General features: G+C 46.9%; 1 protein-coding gene across 1 annotated transcript; it reads left to right on the forward strand.

Moving 5' to 3' along the window:
- The first annotated feature begins 739 nt into the window (after window positions 1-739).
- LOC126543853 (Na(+)/citrate cotransporter-like) lies at window positions 740-17,984 on the forward strand. The gene is made up of 10 exons (XM_050190989.3): window positions 740-1,857; window positions 4,170-4,239; window positions 5,478-5,597; window positions 6,578-6,694; window positions 9,525-9,605; window positions 12,720-12,818; window positions 13,450-13,657; window positions 14,530-14,691; window positions 15,705-15,842; window positions 17,844-17,984. Exons 1-10 carry the CDS (start codon window positions 1,197-1,199, stop codon window positions 17,982-17,984), a joined length of 1,797 nt encoding a protein of 598 aa, XP_050046946.2. The 5' UTR covers window positions 740-1,196.
- Window positions 17,985-24,545: the final 6,561 nt, after the last annotated feature.

Here is a 24,545-nt window from a genome sequence, read left to right on the forward strand (position 1 = left end):
CCAAAGTTTTCAAAATGAAACGCACTCCCGACGGGAGTTTAACCAAATGCATATAGTTGCTGGCCTATAGTTACTCAGGCTATCTTTTTATTTTCCCCTTAACTAAAGGATTAGTTGTGTTTAATTAATGAACTTTTTAAGTATTGGCTGCAGACCCCAAGTGTGATACGCAAAGTTGTAGAGAACCTTGAGAAACCTATCAATAAATTATTTCCAACACGATATATCTGACGTGGTTCTTTTTTCCACGTTCCAAAGAAATCCCGCGAAATACGAAAAAATACCACGTGACAGAGCGCTTGTGCACTGTTATTGTGCTGCTCTCAAGCGTGCGATGGATGAACAAGGTCGGCTGCAGCAAGACCGGCCCACGACAGGGCGTTATGTCTTGTGTAGGTATCTGGGCATGCGGCTCTTATCGCATGACGGTGCAAATGCCCGGTGCAAATTGACTCTAAAAGCAAATGTAACGATACGCGTTTCTCTGGTCATGATTACGTAGTGATAACAGTGAATGCTCCGTTTAAACGTTTGTGTGACGCTCGGTGCCAATGCGTTTGAGCTTGCGTTGTCCGTGGACTCCGAGATCGTAACGGCGCACTTTTGCACAAGGTGCGCCGGTGCGAGATCTCGGAGGCTGCGCATTGGCCATTGAGTTTCCTACAAAAACTTCTAGAGGTTGCTCTAGCGCCAGTGCCTATGGGAGCTGTAAGAAGGCGTGAAGTCCAGTCAACATGAAAATGACGGGTATAATGCATGGACTTGCGCAAACTTCGTCCTTCTGGTTTCAAGCGGTTTGTGACTTCGAAAATTGATCATTAGCTGCGGCGGCATTTCGGTCGGGGCGAAATACAAGAACGCCCATGTACCGTGCATTGGGTGTACGTTAAGGAAACCTAGGTGGTCACAACTAACCCAGAGTCCCACACTCTACGGCGTGCGTCATAATCACATCGTGTTTATGGCACGCGAAACCCCAGAAATTATTAAGTTGATAATTTTCAACAGAACATTGAGTTAAAAACGCAAAAAAAATTCGCAGCGATGACGCATGTGCGCGGACTCTCGTTGCTTTCGTAAAACTAAGAAAAGAAGAAAAAAAAACACGATTTCTTGGAAATTTACAAAGGTAAAGCCCGATAAATAACGCCACAAGAACGCCTGAAGCCACAAGCCCGAATGTTAGAAAACAATCTATGACAAGTTCACCATTCCCATGGCATGCTGAACGATTGCAGCGATTTTATGGAGGAAGCCTCTATGCCGCTGCTTTCTTTTTCCGGTCCTCGTTCCGATGCCGTTGGAACGGTGCAGGTCGACGGACTCCTTCAAAGACAGCCGGCAGCTCGAGCGCGAGTTCGGGCACGCCGCAACCGCCGTCGGAGCGCATTTCCTTGGCGGCCAGCGCGCCCTCGAGCGTGAGAATGTACTCGGACGTCAGCTCACATGTCGCCGCAGTGCGTTCCGTGCCGTCGACGGACCAAGGCCTACCGCAGCAGCAGCAGCAGGCGTCGACCAGCAAGACTCCGGCCGGCTCCATCGTCGAGAAATTCAAACAGCGGGGAACCGTGCACATGAACGTGAACCTGAACAGCGTCCCCGGGCCTCTACAGGCGGGGAACAGGGCAGCGCTTGTGCCGACGCCCACGTCGCGAATGGCGTCCGTGGACGCCGTGTCGCCACTAGACGCGGACCTCCGGAAAGCCGCCATGCGCGACCGCAAGATCTCCATCTACGAGCGCGGCAAGAAGTTGCGGCCGGGCGAGGACGACCTCAGTGCGGCCGCCAGCGCGATCGAGCCGAGGAAGCAGCTTCGAAAGAAGAGCTCCATATTCGGCGGCATCCGGGAGTTCATCAGTAAGGGCGCGCGCGCGCACGGGAGGCTTAATTCGGGAAGCGGCGCAACCGCCAAGCGTAGCTTGCTGTCGCAGTTAAAGCCCGGGCTTAAAGGATGCTGGCTAGGTTAGGTCAGGTTAGGTTAGGCTTCACGAGCTGACGCGAAAATTAGGTGTAACTTACATGCTCTCTCAGTTAAAAACCCGGGAAACTCGACTGCATGTTTAGGTTAGGTTAGGCTAGGTTAGGTTGGGGGCTCACAAACCGGCGAAAACCCAAAGTATCACTTGCTGTCGCAAGTAAAGAGAAAGAAAGGAAACGGGCTACAAGGACACGTATTGCGGATCGCTATGCTACATAGATATATTTTCTCGACTATAAAACTAAAGTATACTATTTTCTTCAGTGGTTGAACACTAGCCTTCGCTGCAACCAGCACTGTTTCCCTATTTTCATCATCGATAGCCTATTAGAAACCGAGCGCGAGAGCAGCTGTTACCTGGTTGAAATGCTCTACCAATGAACTAAGACTCAGCACAACGATAAATAGCAGCACTGCCACAGGAACGCTGTACAAGAACCGTGTCGGCCTCCTGCACCCTTATCATCCTTTGATTCCATCCTTTCTTACCGAAGTAATTTTGCACATACACTGATGAGTTACCAACGCTAGTTCCACAGTAATATACCGTGTATTGCTCGTTATGCAATGGTAGTTTTCCTAACTTCATGCTTACCTTTTCCAGTATTAATCGTAGTTATGTAAACAAGGACGGCGTATGAAGTTGTGCATGTGGTTTATTTAGTTCTGCTAACGATTTGCGCACGAATATACAGCGTCTGTGAACTTTCGGTCCTTGCTAAAGTTGGTCATCTAATAAACGATATGGTTAAAACGCTGACATCAAATGCTGCGAAAAACAGCACAGGAGGCGCCTATTCTCCCTTTCCTATTCAGCCATTTTGGGGCTCAACTTCGTTTATGCCCCATCAGCTACTTGGTATAAAATTATCAGCAATCTTTGGTCGCAGTACGACCGCCTCATTACCCTGTATATTCAGCAGAAAAAAAAATTAACGGACCACATTTGTCACCTGCCAACCTCATCACTGCTTATGTGCCTGGAAATGTGTATCCGAGCCCGATTCTCAAAGTTGGCTTCCCCACATTAAGGGTCTTTATGCAGTGAAACCAGCTTCAGTATTCTTCTTCTTCTTCTTCTTCTTCTTCTTATTATTATTATTATTATTATTATTATTATTATTATTATTATTATTATTATTATTATTAGCTAATTATGGTAGACTTTCAATAAATATATAAAATTCACACAGCTTTATAACCAGGCGCTTGACACTTCATTTCAAGAAAGACAAGATAGCAGGATGCTGCTTTGTGCATTTTCCAGTGAGTCTTCATGATCAGAGAATAATTATATCTATTGATTGGGCAGCCATTCATGTTGTGTTTTTGCATAACAATGATTGAATCATAGGCTCGCAGTACGTGCAAAATGTAATTATTGGTTGCATGCATTGCGAGAAAATAAATTTTTTTTTTGTCATTGCTACTGGAACGCGGCACGTCGAACGACAGTACCTTGAGCAAGGTACTGACATATGATAGTACAGTACAGTATACTGTACTATACAGTATAGTGCAGTACTGTATATGACAGTACCTTGAGCAAAGGGTAATCTGCAGCAAAACGCGGCACATTGAAGGGAAATGAGGACATTGACTATCCAAGGGGTTCACCCTTGTATTCACCCGAAGCTGCAATGTCTGTTCCTTTTTCATTGCCACCACTGAACAGAACTAGCAAAAACAAGTTGCATATGTAAATGTGGACGTCATGTCTCAAAGGTCTATGCGCGCTTGTAATGAGGGGCGTCAGCAAGACAACCGTCGTTACGTTTGAGTAGTAATTAAATGTAAATCAACCGGAAGCGAACTTTTGATATCAGCATTCTGAGCCCCGCGGTCAAAACCTCCGAGCACTCTGCCATCAGAACAAAGAAAACATGCATGATCCACCACGCACGTGCACGCTGAGCTTATTTTGTATATTTTTTTGCACCTCGTTTCAACAAAATCATTAGGAAGTCGGAGCTTCGTCTCGTTACTCCAGCCTCGTCTTCTGGTCGCACTTGTTCAATTCAGTATGGACAACGAACAGGCCTGTTCGTATATTCTGTCATACTATCCAACGTGTCGAGACGCGGCTTGCGATGGGCGCGTCATGCACTAGCGCCTCGTTTTCTTTATTTTTCGTTTTTGTTTTTCAGTAAAGTTCGTGCGATCTTCTATTCTATTCCCTCTATGCACGCAGAACGACGATTCACAACGAGCACCTACGTGGACAGCAGCTACCTCCAAGAGCGGATTGCCTGGGAGAAAGAGTAAGCGTTACAGCTGTGTAGTTAGAGAAAAGGAGCACTGATTAGCTTTAGCCGTCTGCAACGTGCAGTCGAACGCCTTCATAACGAAGTGCTTGAAGACTCCGAAACTATTCGTTATACAGGTCACTTCGTTGTGAAATTCGCGCACCGCACAGTTCGCGATAGAACCGGGGCAAAATTATTTCTTCGTTATAGGGGTAATTTCGTTGTAGCGGCATTTGTTGTAAAGGGCGCTCGACTGTATATGGCAAATGACCGCCTGCATGAATGTAGAGGGTTATCGCTGCAGCCGCACCAGTTTCTTGCCTAAAATTCGTTTCCTAGAAGGGCCTAGGACGTCCACGTACGCGACCATGAAGCTGCGATTTCAACTTTATGCACCGTAATGTTGCGACCATGCTGCGCGGAAAGCAGATACAGTAGTGAAGCTTTCAAACGAACCATGTGGTAAAATATGAAAACGATGTTTTTGAGAAGAGAATAAAGCACGGATGAGGCAGTCGGTCAGATATGGAAGTGATGACGTCTTACATCTGGGCATGTGACCCGTTCGAGAGAAACATTGAGGTGAGCACGATAATTATGTGAGGGAGCAAGATTGGTACAAAAGAGAGTAGGGCATGATACTAAGCCGCATGGTGAATTAAATGAGCCAAGCAGCACGAAGTTCGCTGCATCGCGACAAGACGCCATAGCTAGAGGCGCTAACCAAGGAATCGCTGCGAGTTTCAATGCCGAAGACTTTTGCTATATGCAATGCCAGTTACCAGTCTGCAGTATAGGCGCGTGAAGATCGTCCATTCAATGAACAGAGCAGCACCATCGTAAAGTTGATGTGCGGCTCTCGAACAAGAATCGGTGCCGGAGGTAAGGACGTGGCAACGACCACAATGATAATAGTGATTTAAAAAAGAAATAAGCCTACTTTTATAAAGTGTCCACACCTAAAGTTGGGGGGTAATAAGTGAACTTCATGTTGTCCGACGGAGATTGAGAATATTGCGAATCGTACTAGTTCGTTCGCACTGCATTTTTTTTTTTGTGTTTGTTATTATTAATTGCCGTAGCGAGTTGGCAAGTCATGCTCACATGCCATGCGCACGTACACTCAGATCGAATCACTCCCCAAACGCTATCTGCTTTCGGGCGGTGAGAGCAGCCGTCTGTATCCCATGTAATGTTAACGTCGACCACTGGCATCCTCAACATATTCTCAACGTATTCTCTGCTTCTCATAGGAGGTACACCGCCATTCAGAAGGATCTGCTAATCGGCATCGCCCTGACCGCCAGCGTCGGCTCCATCACCAGCTTCCACGGGAACGACAGCAACATCGTCCTCGGCAAGTACTACGCCAAGTGAGCCACTTCTCTGAACTTCGGGTTCACGCTAAGGAATTGCGGTCTAGTTTGAAGCGACAATACGAGTTTGTGCGTAAGGCAGTGGATGATACTCTTTCGTGATATGACCGAGTACACAATAGTATGCAGAAGTAAAATATCCCCTCTCCTTACTTCTGAATCTGTTACCGCGCCACCTGACGGGAGTGTTTAGGTTCTTCGCAACCTATTTCTTTCCCCATTGAGCCTGCTATGTAGGCGCTGCTATGTAGGCAATTTGGGCAATTTCGAGAGTTTCAATAGAATAGAAGAGCTAGTGATAAATGGTGTGTTACATTGACGTTCACGTTCTTTGCACCGCAAACACGACAACTGGCAAAGGAGAGGTCCACGACAAGTGCTACTATCAACACGCGCAGTATAAATGAACATATGTCAGTTTATTCAGGCATATGTTCATCTATACTACGCGTATACTGGAACATATGCGGAAAGCAGGTCACTTCGCATTGAAAGTCAATGGAATGACCACAGGCCAAGATTACACTAACAGTTGATAGTAGATTACAAGTAATCCAAGATTACAGTGTGCGCTCGCCGAGTTATCACAGATGCAACCGTTAACAAGAATGCGTTTGTAGTTCATCGCGAGCATTAGCTTTAACTTGCCCGTTTCTTTCACTTGGAAAAGTAAACTGTAAAACCACAAGCAGTGGCCAAAGTAAACGAGTGTTCACAAGCACTGGTTGAGGCGATTTAATGTCCCAAAGCCATTGCACTTGCTACACGAGACGTCATTCGCAAGGCTCCGGATTTATTCGTCTACCGCCTTTAATAAAGCGCGCCCCAATGCTCGATATAGGATATTTTCGCATTCCGCCGCAATCGGGAGTATGTGGGGCTCCACTCATTCTACAATCGAGGAGTCCTCGAGTGCAAATATGTGAACTTCGAAGTGCGTTTCGGTGTCAACGATAGCTGTCGACACCCCCCCGCAGCAACGGTGACCGCAAGGACCTGACTACGATACGATGGCTGCTGGTCACCCTACCAGTCGCCGCCAGCGCTGTGGCCTTCGCCTGGAGCCTCCTCTTGACGGGGTACCTGGAACGATAGTGAGTCGCTTTCCGCTTGAATAAAAATCAATCTTGTCGTCGTTGCCGAGTGATGCGCCACAGTCCCAGAATGGAGCAGGAGCGAAGATAGGTCCCGAAATAGACGCCAAGCATTGGACCTTTCGACAGTCCTGTTTTGATTTTATTGCTTTTTTTTTCACAGGTAATGCTAGTGAAGGAGCGAAGGCACGGGCTGCTCTAAAGTGTACACGCACACAACAGAACAGGAAGTTTTCAAAGACGGAATAGCTCTTGAAAATAAAAAAATACATAAAGAAAAGGCTCGATGGCCGTCTACTCGGGACGCCTGCACAAACAGCGAAAACGATATTTACGCACGAAGTACTTTATGCGTTCGGCTGATTTCCTGCGCAAGGCAGGTCTGACGTGAAAACAAACAAATTTGAAAAAGAAAAAACTAATCTGACAGCAATTAACAAGAGCACACGAAAGCAAATTGATTGTCTTTTTTTCTTCTTTTTTATTATATCGCCTGAGAGAATCTTATCAGCGCAGCAAATTGCAGCAGGAATAAAAAATAAAAGCGGCATAGATTCACGGAACGTTCATTACGTAGGTGCACTTTGCCAGTCAGTGCCTTTTATACTCCTGCCAAGCTTGGCCAATACGCGTTAGCGAGCAGGACGATAACGACACTACAGGCACAGCACTGGGGGATCACGAATTTGAATTGAATTTATTAAACTCTGCGTGTTCTGTGGTGCCAAAAACCCGGAGCATCTGATTATGAGGCACGCCATAGCGGGAGGACGCTCCGGGTTAATTTTCACCCCCTGGGTATCTCTTGACGTAGAGACAGTGCTCGGTACACGAGCGTTTTTCGCATTCCGTTCCCATCGAAATGCGGTCGCCGCGGTCGGTATCGAACCCGCGACCTCGAGAGCAGCAGCGCAACTCCGTAGCCAGCGGGCTATACAGCAGGTTGGTGGCGGGTCACGAAGCACCCCTACGCACTTATAGAAGTTTTGTGCATCTGGAGCATTCCGTTTGTACATGGCAAAGTATATGCCGTGTATAGTTCATTTGCCCTTATACTACACAATTCTCTTAAAGATACTAAAGAACAACACTTCATCAGTTTATAGTAGTTGAGGAGTACTCACTAAAAACGGCAGCTCTCGTTCGTTTGACGAAAGCAGGTTGCCGGAGAGAGTGAAAGCCTCACTTCCCCTCCGAAGTTCGCGCCGGAACCTCTGCTCATCACAGTGACGTCAAGTGTTTGAATTTGTGTTTCGCGTACTACAGCGGCTTTGTTAGACCAGAAGTTTTTGGAAATTTAGGGCCTGTCGGTGCCTGCCTTGGAGATGCCCACTGCGCGCTGACGTGCGTCCTGCAGGACATTTAATAAAGTTTATCCAATCCAACTTAGGGACCGAGTTTCTCGTTCCTTCAGAATGCGGTGTGCAGTCGCTCTTTACTGATGAACGTTTAGCTAAACCCTACCACGCAAGTTTAATACCTTTAGTCGGCGCTGTCAGTGTTCATGACGTAACACCAAACGAATGCGGGTAATTCAGGGCAGTGTCGCCGGTTTTTTATCATTTATTGCATCCTTTGTGGCGGCTTACCAAGGGTACTTCGACACTTTATTAAGGCTGCGCATTTTGCTATTGCAGAAGCATAATTCTTTGATAAAGCTCAAATGATCCCCTTTATAGTTTCTCTTTTAGGTCTTTGCACATGTGCGCGAAACTATGCGCATGAATCTGCATGTCACGTTGACGGAACGTCCCCGTTCACCTCTCGATACGTTGGCTATTCCGGACTGTGCCTGAAGTTACCAAATTTCCGAATATTCTTGCCTTCGCCCCCCCCCCTCGCCCACTCCCAGAGCTTTGCTTCCCTTGCGCTTGCATCAGCGGCATCCTTCACTTGAGCCGCTATGTGCGGCTTCATTCCGAGCTGGTGACGCTGAGCGTTGTATTCCTAATTTTTCTTTCATCAACGTTGGCGCTAAGCCTCGGCATGCCTGCGTTCAGCTTGCCCCTCGCTCGCTGACAGGGAGCAACGAGTGGGCCAGTCCAAGGCCTCCAAAATGATGTCAGTCACAGAGCCGTTCAGGGGCTGATTGAGCCGATCACGGAGGGATGAGCGATATGAAGCTCTTGCTCAATACGTGACTACTCTCGAACCACTTTATATATAAGCAAGCGCATATTTAATGCTACAATGATGATGAAGGACACGTAATTATAGACACTCACTGAACGAGGCTCTTGGCCTCGAAGCAAAGTGGAATGGGCCGACCCCGGAGCCGCGGTGTATCCGAAAGCGCGAAACCTATCTTGATAACGGCACACCATTTCTGTCCACGAAAATGTTTTAATGCGGTTAGCAACACGGGCTCAACCTGGAGGCGGTGTGATCAAATACGGGGCAAGGTCGATCCCGATAATGCTATCTCACAAGGATCTGCCAGTCTTCTATACCCGACGAATGGACGACGGCACCAGTAATAACGTTTCTTTATAACTGATGACACGTTTAACTGCAATCGCAATTTAAAACGGACACGTCGTCGCACACGTCGTCTCGAGAAATGCGCCTTTCTTCGCATGATGTCCTGGTACATTGCATTCACCGCGTGAAGCACATTGCGCGCTGAAGTGCAACGATTTTCATACACGCCTTTCGTGGCTCCTACGTAGCTGTTGTTACCTTGCGTTCTCCAAAATAACGCTGCTGCATCGCATGCGGAGTGTGTATATGCATTGAGTCTTGACTAAAAACGGAAACGAGATTTCGTAGCGCAGGTACACCTGTTACGGCAGGGATGAAATATTTTTGTGGCCGCGTATGTCTCTTGCAGCGACGCCGATGAGGACGAGGACGCCAGATACGCCATCAGCCACGTGCTCAAACACAAATACTACGAGATCAGCTCCTTCAGGCAAGCTCTGCTAAATTATTGTGGTCATTGCCCTTGCACTGAGTACGTTAGCTACGACGGTGCCCGCTTATGTCATTTACACCCGTCTCAGCTTTATCGTGTCAAAGAGTCAGAGTTTATTCAGACAACGTATGGTACCGTTGGCTAGAGCGCAGACCAAAAGGCAGGTGGATGCCTGACAAGGAGTCTGCGCCCTTCTTGCTCCCATTGGAGAGCACAAGACATTCAGCGCATAAAATAAACACTAAACGAGATGGAAATACAGAGTGGTTGGTTAACATTGAAACGGGAGTGATTTCATATTGAACATTTATGTACAACTGGGAAAATGCTGTAAGAAACAACAACAAAAAAAGGAGTGGTCATGCCTGCAGTGACAATAGATACGTAGTGATGTTATTTTTGAAAGCTTTGAATGACTTACTTTCCTGGATAATGTTTACAGCAGGACGGGGATCGTTTAAAAAAACTGGAAATTCTGTAGCTAAGTTTCTGGGTGCCGTAGTTCGTACGTATTTTTTCCTTATTGTAATGTATGTGCCGGGTGTTGTAGGTGTGTGTTTTCGTTAGATACTGATGAAAAAAATGCCGTAGGATCGGAATGCATTTGTAGGTAACTAGCTAACGCTATCTTTTTGTTTATAACATTCCACAGTGTAAGCAGTTGATGTTTGCTAAGCAATGGGGCAGTGTGGCTAAGGTATGGTGCATTATCTATTAGGCGCGAAAATTTTCTCCTGTAATGAATATATGTTTTCTATGCTTGTTTTATGGTTCTGTGCCCCGGACAAGAAGACAATAGTGGAAACGCGATTGTACCAGTGTGTAGTATAGTTGCTTCTTTAGCCAGATAGGCAAAAAGGTTCTTTATTTTATGCATGATACCAATGGACCTAGATATACCATGGTGCGAACTTTTTCAATGTGAGGTGACCAGTCAAGATGCTCGTGAAATATTGCACCAAGAAATTTTTGTGTTGCTACACGTTCGATAGATTGATCGCGAAATTGAATAAGTATTTCTTGTTTTATACACTTGGTTACGAGCGCGGAATATAATGCACTTAGTTTTTTTATTGTTTAACTCTAGTTCATTACCGTGGAGCCACGTGGACAAATCTTCCAGCCATACATTGGCTTCTACTTGGAGGACTTCTAGGTCTTGTCCGCAGATGAATACATTGGTATCATCAGCGGACAAGTGGTATATATAGGACAGCTTATCACAGAACGACACTGAGAACTGCAGCTGCTCGTTCTCGTGATATTGTGGATAATATAGGACAATGCGGGTATCGTAAATATTTGCATTGTGACTTGAGAAACTGTGACGTTCTGGTTAGGTGTGTTATGTTTAGCTTTATTCTGAATAGCTTAGTGGCTATGGCGTTTCGCTGCTGAGCGGGAGGTCGCGGGTTCGATCCTGGCCGCGGCGACCACATATCGGCAGGGCGAAATGCAAAAGATGCTCATGTACTTGGGTTTACGTACGTGGTAAGAAGCCCAGGTGGTCAAAATTAATCTGGACTTCCCCGCTACAGCGCGCCTCACAATCATATCGTGGTTTTGGCACGTAAAACTCGAGAATTCTACTTAATTTTAGCTCCATTAAGTCTTGCCCTAATCATGCGTCAGCATGAAGGAAACAAGGGACGTATACAAGGTGTTTCTAGAAAACTTTAAGTAATACTTAAAAATGGTCGTTTTGAAATAAAAGGACGGTTCTTTTGAATACACACCATCAGCGGCGCCGACCACGGGGTTACGGGTGATAACGTGGTAATTATTCGCTAATTAACAAAAATATATTAATTTTCCAGCTTTAATTTCAGCGCGTTCGTCGTAATTTGGAAAATGAAGGAAACTTTCCGCACAATCCATTGCAACTTTTGGATCTGGAAAAATGCGATTACCCGCGCAACTGCTACACGACGATTTTCGGTTATCAGAGCGCGCGAAACCGAAACTGGGAGGCTACAGGGAACGCACAGCCGCGCCCCTCAAAACAACGTTCTCCTTACGTCACTCAGCGGCGGGCCAACAGCGCGCTGCGGCTGTCGCAACGCTCATTGGCTGAAAGCACCGCCTCGGGCAGTCTTGGACTGTGAGGGACGGATGATCGAAGAGGTTCAGAGCGTATGAGCCATGTACTGCAGGGAGGCTCCGCTATGGTGCTTCTCTCTGTGCACGCTGTGTCATCTAGCGGTGAGCCCGCGAAGTCCGCACGTGAGCTCCGAGATGTACGATTATGCTACGCTTGACGCGTTCTATAATGTTCCAACTAGGTTTGCGGCAATGCGAAGCCCTCTCAAGATTGGAGCCAGAAAAAACCTTCCCCAGCCCAACGTACTATAGCTGCTTCCAGAGCATTCGAAGTAGCCACGTGACCGCGAGTTTCAGTCGTATCTCGGTCGCGCTCCCAGGTCGAAGACGGGAGTGCCTCCGAGCGCTCTGAGCTGGAGCGCGGCGCTCTGGCTGAACCCAGCGAATAGGTTGCGAGCGCTCGATTTTAATGTAAACCGCGCCCCGCGAGAGCGCTTTAGAGCACTCTAAAACGACCAGTCGAATGTATCATTATTACCACTCTCCCCTCGGCCGTACGTAGCGCAGCGCGCTCGAGCAACGGGCTGCCTTGCTGTGATTCCGCCCAGCAACGGAGAAATTTTGAGATTGTTTTTCTTCTTTTTCATTGAAGAGCACCGTAAAAGTGGTTAGACAGATACATACTGGCGGGCAGAAAAGTGCGTAAGGTAGTACGTAAAGAATGCTAATCGAATTAAAGAAGTATATGTGGAAAGGGGAGGGTCATAGCAGCATGTCTACCGCCGCACTAGGGTACGGCAGGTGCAGGGTTAAGATTCAGGAACGCTATTCCCAAGAATGACCTTTTTTTTAACCGGTTTCAGTTCCCAAGGAGGTTCCTTGATAGTTCTTTTTAAGGAAGGTGGACGGACGCCACGCTGACGCACCATTCCTACGCCCCCTGAATTATTGCTGCTTCTGCTATCTCCCGCGTTCGTTGGCACTTGATTTGATTGGGATAGCGCACTCGTCTAAATGCGAAACTATATGCATATACATGCACCCTCTTTCTGCATGCGGACCAACGTGTAGCCTCCGAGACATTGTGATCCTGCTCTTCACGTTGGCTTGGTGCGCCAGCAAGATCGCATACGCCCACGAGGAGACGCTGACGGAAGACAGAGTCTTGCAGTAAGCATGCCGCCACGATATTTTCCTTGTGTAACTTGTCGCAAACTTAGTGAAACTGACGTTGTTTCTTAAACGTCAAACTGCCACGTAAGTACCATGCCCCGTAACGTATCGTCCATACTTACCCAGTTATCTCTCAAATAACTTACCCTTGCATCACCCTGATGTGCTATACAAAGTGTCTGTCGCTTTCTCATAATACATCGAACCTGCGTGTTTTGAACCGTGCGTTTTGCCGAGCGGGTACTACGCCAGCGAAAACATTCAAATCAGGACGCCGGTTACACTTTGCGTTTTCTTCTCCATTTGCAGAGCAATGTTGGCAGTCTATACATGAGCCTGTCTATATGACGTCACATAACATGACTCGCAGCTACCCGCACGAGCGTATTGTTTGGCGAGGCACTCTATGATCATTTTCGCGTCACCCACTCTTTCTTGCTGAGCATGGTTCGCAGTAGGGACGTCGGCCTACCTAGATGATTTTATGTCACGTGATACGCAAAGCTAATTACTTAGGGGGAGGGGGGGAGGCGCAAAAGAGTGTTTACAAGTGACAGAGCCCAGCTTACGTATGTAAGATCATCCAGGGAAGCGCTGTTCAGGGGTTTTAAAGTTTCATTGTTCACAGCGCCCCCACGAGCCTGTTGCTGGGCGAGACGCTGTTCGTGGCCCTGTTCTCGCTGCCCGGGGAGCTGCAGTTCTGGCGCGACGCGTCGAACGATGCTTCCGCCAGCGGCAGCGGCAGGCTGGCCAGCTGGAGCCGCCTAGCTTCCAGCATGCCCTGGGGTGTGCTCATCGTCTACGGCTGCGTGCATAGCATGCTCATCGCATCCAGGGTACGCAACTTTCTCCCGAGGTTGACAGACACTTGCAGTTTGATTGATTGATTGATTGATTGATTGATTGATTGATTGATTGATTGATTGATTGATTGATTGATTGATTGATTGATTGATTGATTGATTGATTGATTGATTGATTGATTGATTGATTGATTGATTGATTGATTGATTGATTGATTGATTGACGAATTATGCCCCGAAGCCGCAACCATAGTTATGCTATGATATATGGACTACGATGAACACAGCAGTGCGCTGCACACCAAATCTGATCAACTGAGACTTTTAATGTTATAACATTATTTTCCTAGCTTCTCCCACTTTGGTTGGTTCGTGTCATTGTGTAGTTCCGTTTCCGTTTGTACGATTTCTTACCGGGCGGTGCACCGAATGCGTGCTTTCTTTCTCTCTCTCTCTCACTTTCCTTTTTTACGGTTCCTATCGGGACAATGTGCGGAGCCCACCCGATACAAAGTGTACAACCACAATCATCATCAGCAGCATCTGGAGCTACTGGTTACACTATAGGCACTAGTGTGATATAGCGCAAAGCAGCGACAGGTCTTGCGTCGAGTCTTGTCGTCCCCCCTTCGTGTCGTCTTCCTTCCTTTTTTTTTTTTTTTGCACGATCCTTTGAAACAGATTTGCCGAAACGCCTAGCTTACAGGAGTGCAGATTTTTTGGCTAGTTGATTCGTTGCATTAATTGAGGTCATAGCGCTGGAGTCACACGGACCAGACACGTCCTGCGGTCTTTCTTGTTTGTGTGAATCCAGCGCTATGACCTCGACTATTGCCTAGCTTACACTTCTGTTTCGCGTAAAATTCTGCGTGATCGAGCCACCCGCAACACTTTGTCTCGCTCAGGTGTCCGGTTTCTCGGCGCTGGCGAGCAACGTCATCCTGCGGATGAATGACCTGGATCCGGTGACCAACCAGTTGATCCTCACCTGCGTCGCTGCCTTGCTCACCGAGGTCGTCAGCAGCACCACCACGGCATCCATGCTCGTGCCCCTCGCGATAACGCTGGTACGGTGCGCTCGTGCCATGGCCTCGTCTTCTGCTCGCTCTCGAAGTCGATGCACTGGAAGCCCACCCTTAATAAATTTCGGTAAACTGGCAGCAAGCACGGCCAGTGAGCCGTTTCCTGCCCCGTCAACGCTTGTTTCCGACTTCCGATTTCCGACTTTCGATCAGCGCACTTCCGCTTCCAAGCAAATGTCGAAGCTTGTTTAGCAGGCAGCAACGCCACGAAAGAGACAACCTCTGGCTGCTGCACGCTAGTGCTACACCTGAATCGCCATGTGGGAGCGAGCATGTTTAGGACCGGCTGCATGCTTATGCCAATTGCTTGGGAAGCGCGGAGACCACCAGCGGACATCTCAAAGAAGTCAGACATAGCACGAATCGATCGATTTATTTATTTATTTATTTATTTATTTATTTATTTATTTATTTATTTATTTATTTATTTATACCCACTGCGGGTGTTCGCGAGAACCAACCCCGGTCCCTCAATTGCAATACGGGTTCTGCTGCAGAGCACGATGCTGCGGGCTCGATTCCTAGCAGCGGCGGCCTCATTCCGATGAATGTAGAATGCGCAAGTGCTCAGGCAGTGTGTTTTTGGTGCGCGTCACAAGCCCCATGATGGTCAAAATTAACATGGAGCATCCACTCCCACGTCTCCTATAACCACCGCGTTGATTATAGAATTTAGCCTCATTGATTGATTGATTGACTGACTGATTAATTAATTAATTAATTGATTGCAAACCATTGAGGCTTCAGACCAAGCGCAAAGATGCGTTCGTCCGTCGGTCAGTTCGTTTTCTCATTCATAAATTCAGTCGTGGATAACCTCGTCGCCTCGCTCGCCTAATCCCTTCGTTCACCGATCCACACCGGCCTACCTCCCATCTCCTTTACGCCCCACTCCTCCGCCCTGCCGGCGCTGAGCCGTGCTCCCGCAAGGGTTGCAGAAGGTACTGCCAGCCTTTCCTCCTTCCCTCAAGAACATCTTTCTCTCTCCACACCGGCAGGCCAAGGAGAGCAACGCGCACCCGCTCTACCTCGCGATTCCCGTGACGGTGGCCTCGAGCACGTCCCTGCTGACGCCCGTCGCCTCCACGGCCATCACTGTCGTGGTCTCCTACGCCGAGATCAGCATCGCCGATCTGGTAACACTCGGCGGCCTGCGGCGCCGGAACGCTCGCCTTTTAAAGCGACACACTTAGCCAGTTTACATTCACAAAGCGTTCTTGACTGACTGTACTTTCCTTGATTTCGCGGTAATACATGACGAATATTAGATGAGAAAACGAGGCTTCATTCTTGAATTTCGCGCCGAAACCCCAGGGCCCTTACGCGTCAGTGTGACGTCACGAATTGCAAAGTATTTATTTTTTCGCATTTCGCCCGTTGTGGTTCAGCAAAAGTTCTTGAAATTGCCTAAGCCCTATCTTTGGCTCTTTTAGAATACGATGTAGCCCATTTTACCGACTAAGTTATGGCTATAGGCTCTAGCAGGTGGCGCCAAGATCCATGACGTCATGGTGACTTGGTGCGGAAACTTCAAAGCGGCGTCGCCACCCGTCGTTCGATTTCGCGTCTTTTATGGCTTACCGTGCGTCTTCTCGCCGTTAAGAGTGGCTTTTTTGTATCGCCGAAAGGGTAATTTACTAACACACTCCAAATCATTTTCCACTTCAGTGGTCATTTAATATACCTGAATAAGTACGATTACGAGGGCTGTTCAAGGCCTTGTTTATTGGCCTGTTCTGCCACTGCTTCAGACAGCATGTGGGCGTATCAGCTGATAATAACTAGCGTTTACGAGTGTTCTTGTCTTTTGCGAGTAGTGGACACGCGCATTGAAGAAAGAAACAAAAGCAGGCAAATATGGACTATATAGGCAATGTCACCACACAGAGGAGAACACACGGGCGAAAATATAGAACGATAATTTTGACGATAAGAGATAAAACAGCGATATACGCTGGCGGTAACGGCTCAACTCGATCTCCACGTGCAGCGTCAGCTGATAAGCGATTCTAGGGAAAAAATGGAGGGGAGGGGAGGGGGGGGAAGGCTGCTTCGATTGTTCACATAATTGTTCATTGCTGCCGTATCCATCGTTGTGGCAAAAATGCTCACTTTCAAACCGGCAAGCTATCACGCTTAACGTATCAACGCACCCTAGTGATATCGTTGTGTAGATTGTGGTATTTAGTTGACGAGAGGGTCGCGTCCGAACGGGTCCCGCAATCCCTCAGCATTTCAGATCGCCTTCGAAGAACCCTGGGTGATTTACGCTGTAATGCTATACGCTGCGCCACGGTGATGTCGGATATGGTTCTTTGCCGGGCGCTACTTTATGCTTCCAGTCTGAGAGTCACAAAAGATGGCCTCACTCTCTAACAAGCAGCGCAAAAAGGAGGTGTGCGGAGTGACTTGTTCTGTAACAAAATTCGAACGAATTCATTATCAGTGCTTATGCCAAGTGCAATTTGCATATTACACGCGGGATACGCGATATATGTCATGGGAGCTGGTGATATTCGCCGTCAGTTGAGGGGCCAATCATATCCTATGAAAGTTACGCTCAGTAGAAGCGACGCCCGGGATATCTCGTAGCACTTATGAGAATTAAGCGACATTGAACGTGAGCGCGTTAAAATTGCTTCAAGAGGTCATTTTTACCGCTGGAAAGCTATAGAAGTTAATAAGTACTCAAAGGAAGGCATAAGCGCTTTCGTCTGTCGATGCCCTTCAGTGCAGCTCTTTTTATTAGCGCTGAAAGGCTATGAATTGTGAACTACACGAAAGCTGTTGATATCCTTCTTTGTGTGCGTAGTCCTCAAGTTATATTTCTGCTGTGCTAAGGGAACCTTTGACGCCCGTTCAGCTCCACCTTGCTATGCGACTTTATGGTTTCCCCCTTGAAGTTATGTGCATGCGCAACCGCTTAATCATTTCGCGTATATGCAGTGTATGCGGTGTGTACATGTGCTTGTTTCTGGTAATCCTCTATATGGGACGCTCTTAGATAACTAAAACGAATTATTGCAGCTGCTTGGAAAAACTGAACAACTCTGGCGACGATTCGCATTACTGACATGTCTCACGCACGCACGGCGTTGTTTGTAACGCGTCGCAACATTCGCCTCAAATATTTGCAGCTCATCCCGGGGCTTATGATCAAGGCCTTCGTGGTGACCTCGGTACTGCTGTCGGTCAACACCATAGGGGAATACGTCTTCAACTTCGACGACATCGCCTACCCCTACGTCACTGCCCGCGTGAACTATTCTCTTGTTTAGGGCACCGTCAGCGCTCGGAACTGTATATATAGGGAAATTACTGTACATATAGCACGTACTTTTGTGTGTGTGTGTGTGTGTTTGCATATACGTTTCAAAAAGGATTCGAACATGAATACATTGCGGCAAAATGTCGGCATAAGGTAAAGCTTTGGAGGAGAGTTGGTTCGGCGCACCTGTGACGACGGGCGCGCGATACACTAAAGCGATGGACACGGGAAGTAAATGTCAATTCTATCATCACTTTTGCTGAAAGACATTCTTGAATGGCAGCTACCACTGTTTCCATTTGTCTTTTGCTTTCAGTGTTCGAGCCTGTCTGGCAGATATCGGGGAAAATATTGCCGAAAGAAAAAGAAAATAAAGCTAGAACGAAAACAGTTCGTGTCTGCGTTTCTGTCCACAACATGGCATCGTAATAATTAAGGCAATTCCATTTCTTCGTATCCCGCTGCTGCTGCTTCCTTAGTGGCTGCGAGGTTGTGGCCCTGTGCATGACGTCATCGATAAATTTCGAGCGCTGCGCAGGTATATGGCAACGTTTCGATTGGATCTCAATAAATTCGACTCGGCCTTGCTCTACCATCGCAGTTTTTGCCAGCATAGCTTCTTTTTGCACATTGGGAAGCAATGCACACTATTCTTAACTGTTTCTGTGGTGTTCACCAGCGGTCACCTTCGCGTGAGAATTTGGCCGCCACGACAGAACATGGCAAGGCTTCATTGCGATACCATTTTGGTATATATCAGGATGTCTAGTAAATTTATTTGTAAGAGTTTCTCGACTTTTTCAGACTTTTCATGACTTTTTTGCACCGAAAATTTCACAAGAAATTCGGACGGCAAATACATTTCAACACAGTTTATTCCGTAAGATACGGCAATCTAGGAGAAACAAAACTTAGGAGAAATATTTCAGCTTGCACTGTCAGCAGGAAAAATCTAGGAGTAGACCTCTATTAATTAACTGTGGTTAATGTTATTCTTTTTTTTTTTTTTTTTACGGCGAAGCTACATATGGCTAGGGTTCCATGCTAGGGTTAAATGGCTCATACCCCCGTAAGCAAGCAAAAATTGAAATGACTCATTGCCCCGTAAGGCAGAGGCTACAAGCACTCGACAAAGAGAAGCGAATCGTGCCTAAATTCTTTCTAATCAGGCATACAACATACAGAACAGCATGTCGAAAACTGCCGTCGTCAATGGTTCATACCCCCGTGAGAATGGCTCATAACCCCGTAAGCAAGCAAAAAATTCAATGATCCATAGTCCTGTAAGGTTCATGGCTACTCATTTTGCGTGAATTAACTGCGATGACAATACCTCTGTTGTCGTCGTCGGTGATTTCAATGTGGATGTGTCGGTACCGAAAAGGGAGCGGTTTACGCGTTCCGTGTTTCAGACATCCCCTGCGATGCCACACCGATCAGGCCTAACCGACCACCCAGCGGCGTACGTGCATCGATTTGCCATTATCGAAGAATGTGATTGCAGTTGCGCGTGAAATAATGACCACTGATCAAGACAATAAACGAGTGTGCGCACCTTTCGTCACGACGACCATCCATCAAAACAATAAATGAGTTCGTACCTTTGTTCAAAATTATGTGTCAACTCCGTGTCGCGTGCTAAACAGCTTCGCTGGTCAACTACCTTCACAGAGTGGAATGGCTCATGATTTTTTTTTTTTTTTTTATGTATAATTCGATGTCTAGCGAAGGTCCTGGCTGACGCCTATACATGCTTTGGGACCAAACTTTCGTTATTATAATCCTGAAATTGGCACTCGTCGGATAATTTCAACTTGGCTGCTCAGTGTATACGCCCGCGCCACGCAAACCCCAATGGTGACCCCAGCGGTGACTCCAATAGCAGCAGCATCGGTCTTGGCAGCGCTTAAAGTAACGTGGATGCGCGACACGTTATCTGCCATCGAAAACCCCGTTTTCGTCCTGCGTGCCTCTGCCGGGCACTAAGACAACACAAAGACAAACATTTATCTCTAAATTCTGAAACTTCTGTGGGCGAATGTGCTTAAGATTGCGTGGCTAGATTATAATTAATGATGCCATACGATCAGATGGCGTCCAAATCACCGACCCGACCATAATAATCCGACCATAATAACCACTGTTATTATGGTCGGGTTCCATGGGCGCGTAATCGTGTAGTGGCGATATCAGAATAATAGCACAGCGATTGTGAATAAACCCCACATGTCAATAAAAAATTATCAACAGAAATTGCACAAACGGGCTCCTTGGAAAAAGTCAACAACCAGTGACCTTCGTTCTAACAATTAAGAACCCTAGCCTCCAACAGAGGCTGGTGGATCATGCCCGACGAGCAGCCACGCTCAGTGGTGCCCTGGAATAGGGGCGCCAACCATGCAGGCCGGAGATCGACATCAACCAATAGAAGATGAAGACATCCGGCCCGACCGCTGAATTACTCTTCCTAGGGCAATAAAGTTTACTTCCTCCTCCTCCTTCCCAATCTACATCTTACAATGTCGTGGTAACTACTATACTTGTGGAGTGCATTCCCAAAAGATTTCTCGCAGAACAAATATGGTAGTCAACCTCAACGCCATTAAAATGTCATAATGCAAGGTACGGTGTGCAATAATCTTTTTTCTAATTACGCCTGATTTTATGAGCAACATATTTTGTGGGTTACTTAGAGAAATTGCATATTTATGTGCAATTATGGCCTATTATGCCCGTTATTGGCCATCATTTTGTTTTTGCTGTATATATTATTGAATCGAGAAGCACAAATTCGGGCAGTTCTGAAATTTATAGAACTTTATTCTTTGTTCGTTGTTCTGTATTATCTTATATTTGCTGTCGCAAACATAAATAATTAGATAAAAGTACTTTCTCATGCGGCAAACACAACAGACGAACAGAAAAGTCCCGAATTTGAGAAAATGACACTTTTGCCGTGCTTCCTGCTGCAAGTGGCACCATTGTTGTGGGCAATCTAAAATTATCAATGACAGTTCATTAAACCGAAGGACACGTTATAACAAGCTTAGGAGGGTTCAGTGAAAGTATCTTTTACGCAAGCAAGAAATTTTAAATGTTGGGTCACTACTCCCCCCCCCCCCCCCCCTTCCCCCAAAGTCATTGATCTGCAGCACGTCATTACTGCAAATGCATGCATTAGTCTGCAGAGCAATTTATGTGCTGACATCGTAATTTTTTTCCAATACGAGAGTTCTGCAATTAAGAGTGCTGGACGTCGGGTTTTTACCGCTTTGCCGCGTAGTTCTTCCTGCTGCAGTTTCTAAGCACTCATCACCTAGGAGTAGTACAATTAATGCTGTGTACAGGCGTTTCTTTAAGAGAATGCACCTTTTCAGCGGAGTAGCAACAGCTTACTTCATCGTGGTAGATTTGGTATATATGCCGCATAGCTACCCTATAGTATCGAATGAATGACTGAATGAAGTAAACTTTTTATTTCCGAAACACTGTTCCTGAGCGTTTGAGCTCAGGAACAGTGGGAGGGTCCCTCATTGCAGGTATCCAGGAGTGGGACGCAGGGTGTACCCTCCACTTCAACCCAAGCTGACCAAAGAGGAAAGCACCGAATTCCGAGGACTCCAGAGCAACGCCTACACCCATGGCATCCTCATGCGTCGGATCCACCCGACCCTTAACACCTACGATTGCCCGATCTGCGACGTGCCAGGCACCCTGGTGCATCTACTACTCGAGTTCCCGTGGCGCCCCGAAGATGCCGGTACCAAGCCTGCGACGACCGAAGGTCTCAACCTCCTCGCCGAGACGTGGGAGACCAAGATCTCCACCCCGGAGCTGGACGACCAAAGACGACTCGTCGCCAGAGGCTGGGAGGCGATCGCGCCCAGAGGATCCAATGAAGACGCGTCATAACAACCTGGCTGTAATAGTGTGACAAGAAGCATTAGTGCAGCAGTCACGACAGCCCTGCCCTTTAGATCTGTGCTATGTACAGCCCCTTCCTCCATCTAGCGTTCCCGAGTATAGTTGCCCCATGTGTGCGACAGCGCAACCCACTGGAAATAAAAACTGTCTGTAATAACCCTGTGTTTCTATCGGCTACGATGCAATCGCTATGCAGCATCAACTAATTCGAAATATATATATATATATATATATATATATATATATATATATATATATATATATATATATATATATATATATATATATATATATATATATATATATAAAATAATACGCCTTCGCGACGAACTAACGCCTTCGGTTCGTCGTTTAGTTTCGGCCCGTCATTATCAATATCCTTCAGCGCAACTATCTAGTCCACTATACCGCAACCATCGTGACCGCAACATGCAAGAAACTTCACGTTTGGCAAGCCTCAGGTATAAACAAATGTACTGCGGTAGAAGGTCTCGCTCTCTTGCAAGTGCATGCAAGGGCTAAGCGTGCGCTCGCGTTCAGCCAGAAGTCAGTGCTGCACGTAATTTACGAATGCATTCCTTTATTATGGTGACTGAAAATAGAATATCTGTGCAAGAAAGCTGACATGCAGAGCTGTAATGAGCCTAATAACGTTGTGGGGAAACAACTTAAATAAATTTGCAACTCGGGCAGTTCAATCAGTCATTTTCCAAGCCTTTACTCACTAAAATCATAAATTCCCTGACGATTCCATGACGTTTACAGGTGATCAACGCTTCCCTGACACTTCTAGGCTTTCCAGGTCGTTACACACCCTGTATTATAAAATACACATTGCTCTTTATTTGTACGACTGGAGACAGCCTTAACTATAGTGCGAAAAAGACAACGGACGACAGCAGGACGCACACAGGACAGAACGCTGCCTTTTTTTGTGGTATTTGTTAGTCGTAAGTGGGTGTTCGGGTTTAACTGTGTTCCTAGTGGCCGGATAGTGGAATAACAAGTTCGCCAGTACAGCGGAGCAGGAAGCCTTGAGCTGCAGATGATTAGTCTTCGTCTTGCTCCTAGTTGCGGCAGCAGTGTACAGGTGCTTCGTAGAGCTATGCTGACCTTCTTCACAACACATTAAATAGACATGTATGGTTAACAGCACCTGATTAGCAAACTAGCGACACCATGTAGCGGACAGTAACACAATAAAACAAAAACAATCGCCAGATGCGCGCGCACACAGAAAGTGCAACGTTACGTCCACCTTGCTCTATAGTTCCATATACACGGTGACATATGCACTAGTAGGCATTTGTTCCGCACACACACACACACAAATGCACACAAACGCAAACACACGCACAGCCGAACTCAAAACATTTGCAGGACGCGAGCCGAAATACAGGTTCGGCTCCCACCAGCGCGAAATTGCACATTTTCCCACTGATTTCTTTGTTGCAAATTTATGCCTAGGTCGTAATTCTATACAGTTCAATAAACGGTCAATTTCTTGCCCGTTGTACAGCTTCTACTCGATGGACCAGCTTGAACTCTTCGACCGAGAGTAGAGCAGCTAAGGCCGCTGTACTCCTTGATTGAGGGGACCACGCAATGCAGAGTGGAGGAGCTGTTATATACGTATATGTATACCCACGCTAGCTTCGCTCGCGTATTGTTATGAATAAAAATTACACTTTCACTCTTTCTTCATTGTATACGGGCTTCATTTGGTTAGTGCCAAAAAGCTAGTCCTTTAGTTGTCCTGTTTTCTCGCTCGTCACGTAACTCGGTATCCTCGATGCCTTGAGGTTGCATATGCGAGTGCTCATAGACAGCTGCCTGCTCCTAAGATAATGTGCTACATGACGTATGTGGTTTAGTGATTGTTCAACATCCGCCAACGCAGTCTCTAGTGGATCTGGCTAATTGAAACACCTAAGAACGTTGAACCCACTCTCGCGGCGCCCTTTCTCAGTAGCGTTGTCGAAATGCAGCAGCCAACTGTGGGTACAGGGTACCATGTTTCAGCCACATGCGCTCCATTCCAAAATAGGAGGACGCAGCTTTTGAGGCTATTGCGAATTTTTACCCCACTGTTAAGGTCAAATAACATGTAGCGTCCCTGCTAACGACAGGCGAGGCAAGCCCGTGACACCAGTGCCAATCCCTCCACTAGCGGACAGATTCGAACATAGAGAGTCGGATCATGTCTCGTGAGAGGGAGCCGACTGGACAGTCGACCCTTTACAGAGGCAAATATCCTAGCTGCGTGGCCTCACCCATCATTAACCTAGAAGGCTACGTGAGCTTTATTGGCTTTCTTAAAAGCAAAGAGAAGACAACGTACTCCGTGTCTCCCACTGCTACTGTACACATGAACTGTCTACTTTTCTATTTGCATTTTCCTTTATTTCAATACCCCATTTTCTTTTCCCCGTGGGTAGCCAACTGGACGCCTGTTTAACCTCCCCGCCTTTCCTTCTTTTCTCTCTCAGTAGGCATCGCTACTCAGAGGCTTTATCTGAGGCGTTTCAAGGGTCAGGCTTTATCTGAGGCGTTTCAATTCAGCAATATCTTCAACGTGAGAAGAATCTCGTCAGAGGTACGGCATCAGGTGCGGGCAGCTGAATGCGTCAAAAATGAACACAATCGA

The sequence above is a fragment of the Dermacentor andersoni genome, chromosome 3 (assembly GCF_023375885.2).
Source record: "Dermacentor andersoni chromosome 3, qqDerAnde1_hic_scaffold, whole genome shotgun sequence".
Lineage (NCBI taxonomy): Eukaryota > Metazoa > Arthropoda > Arachnida > Ixodida > Ixodidae > Dermacentor > Dermacentor andersoni.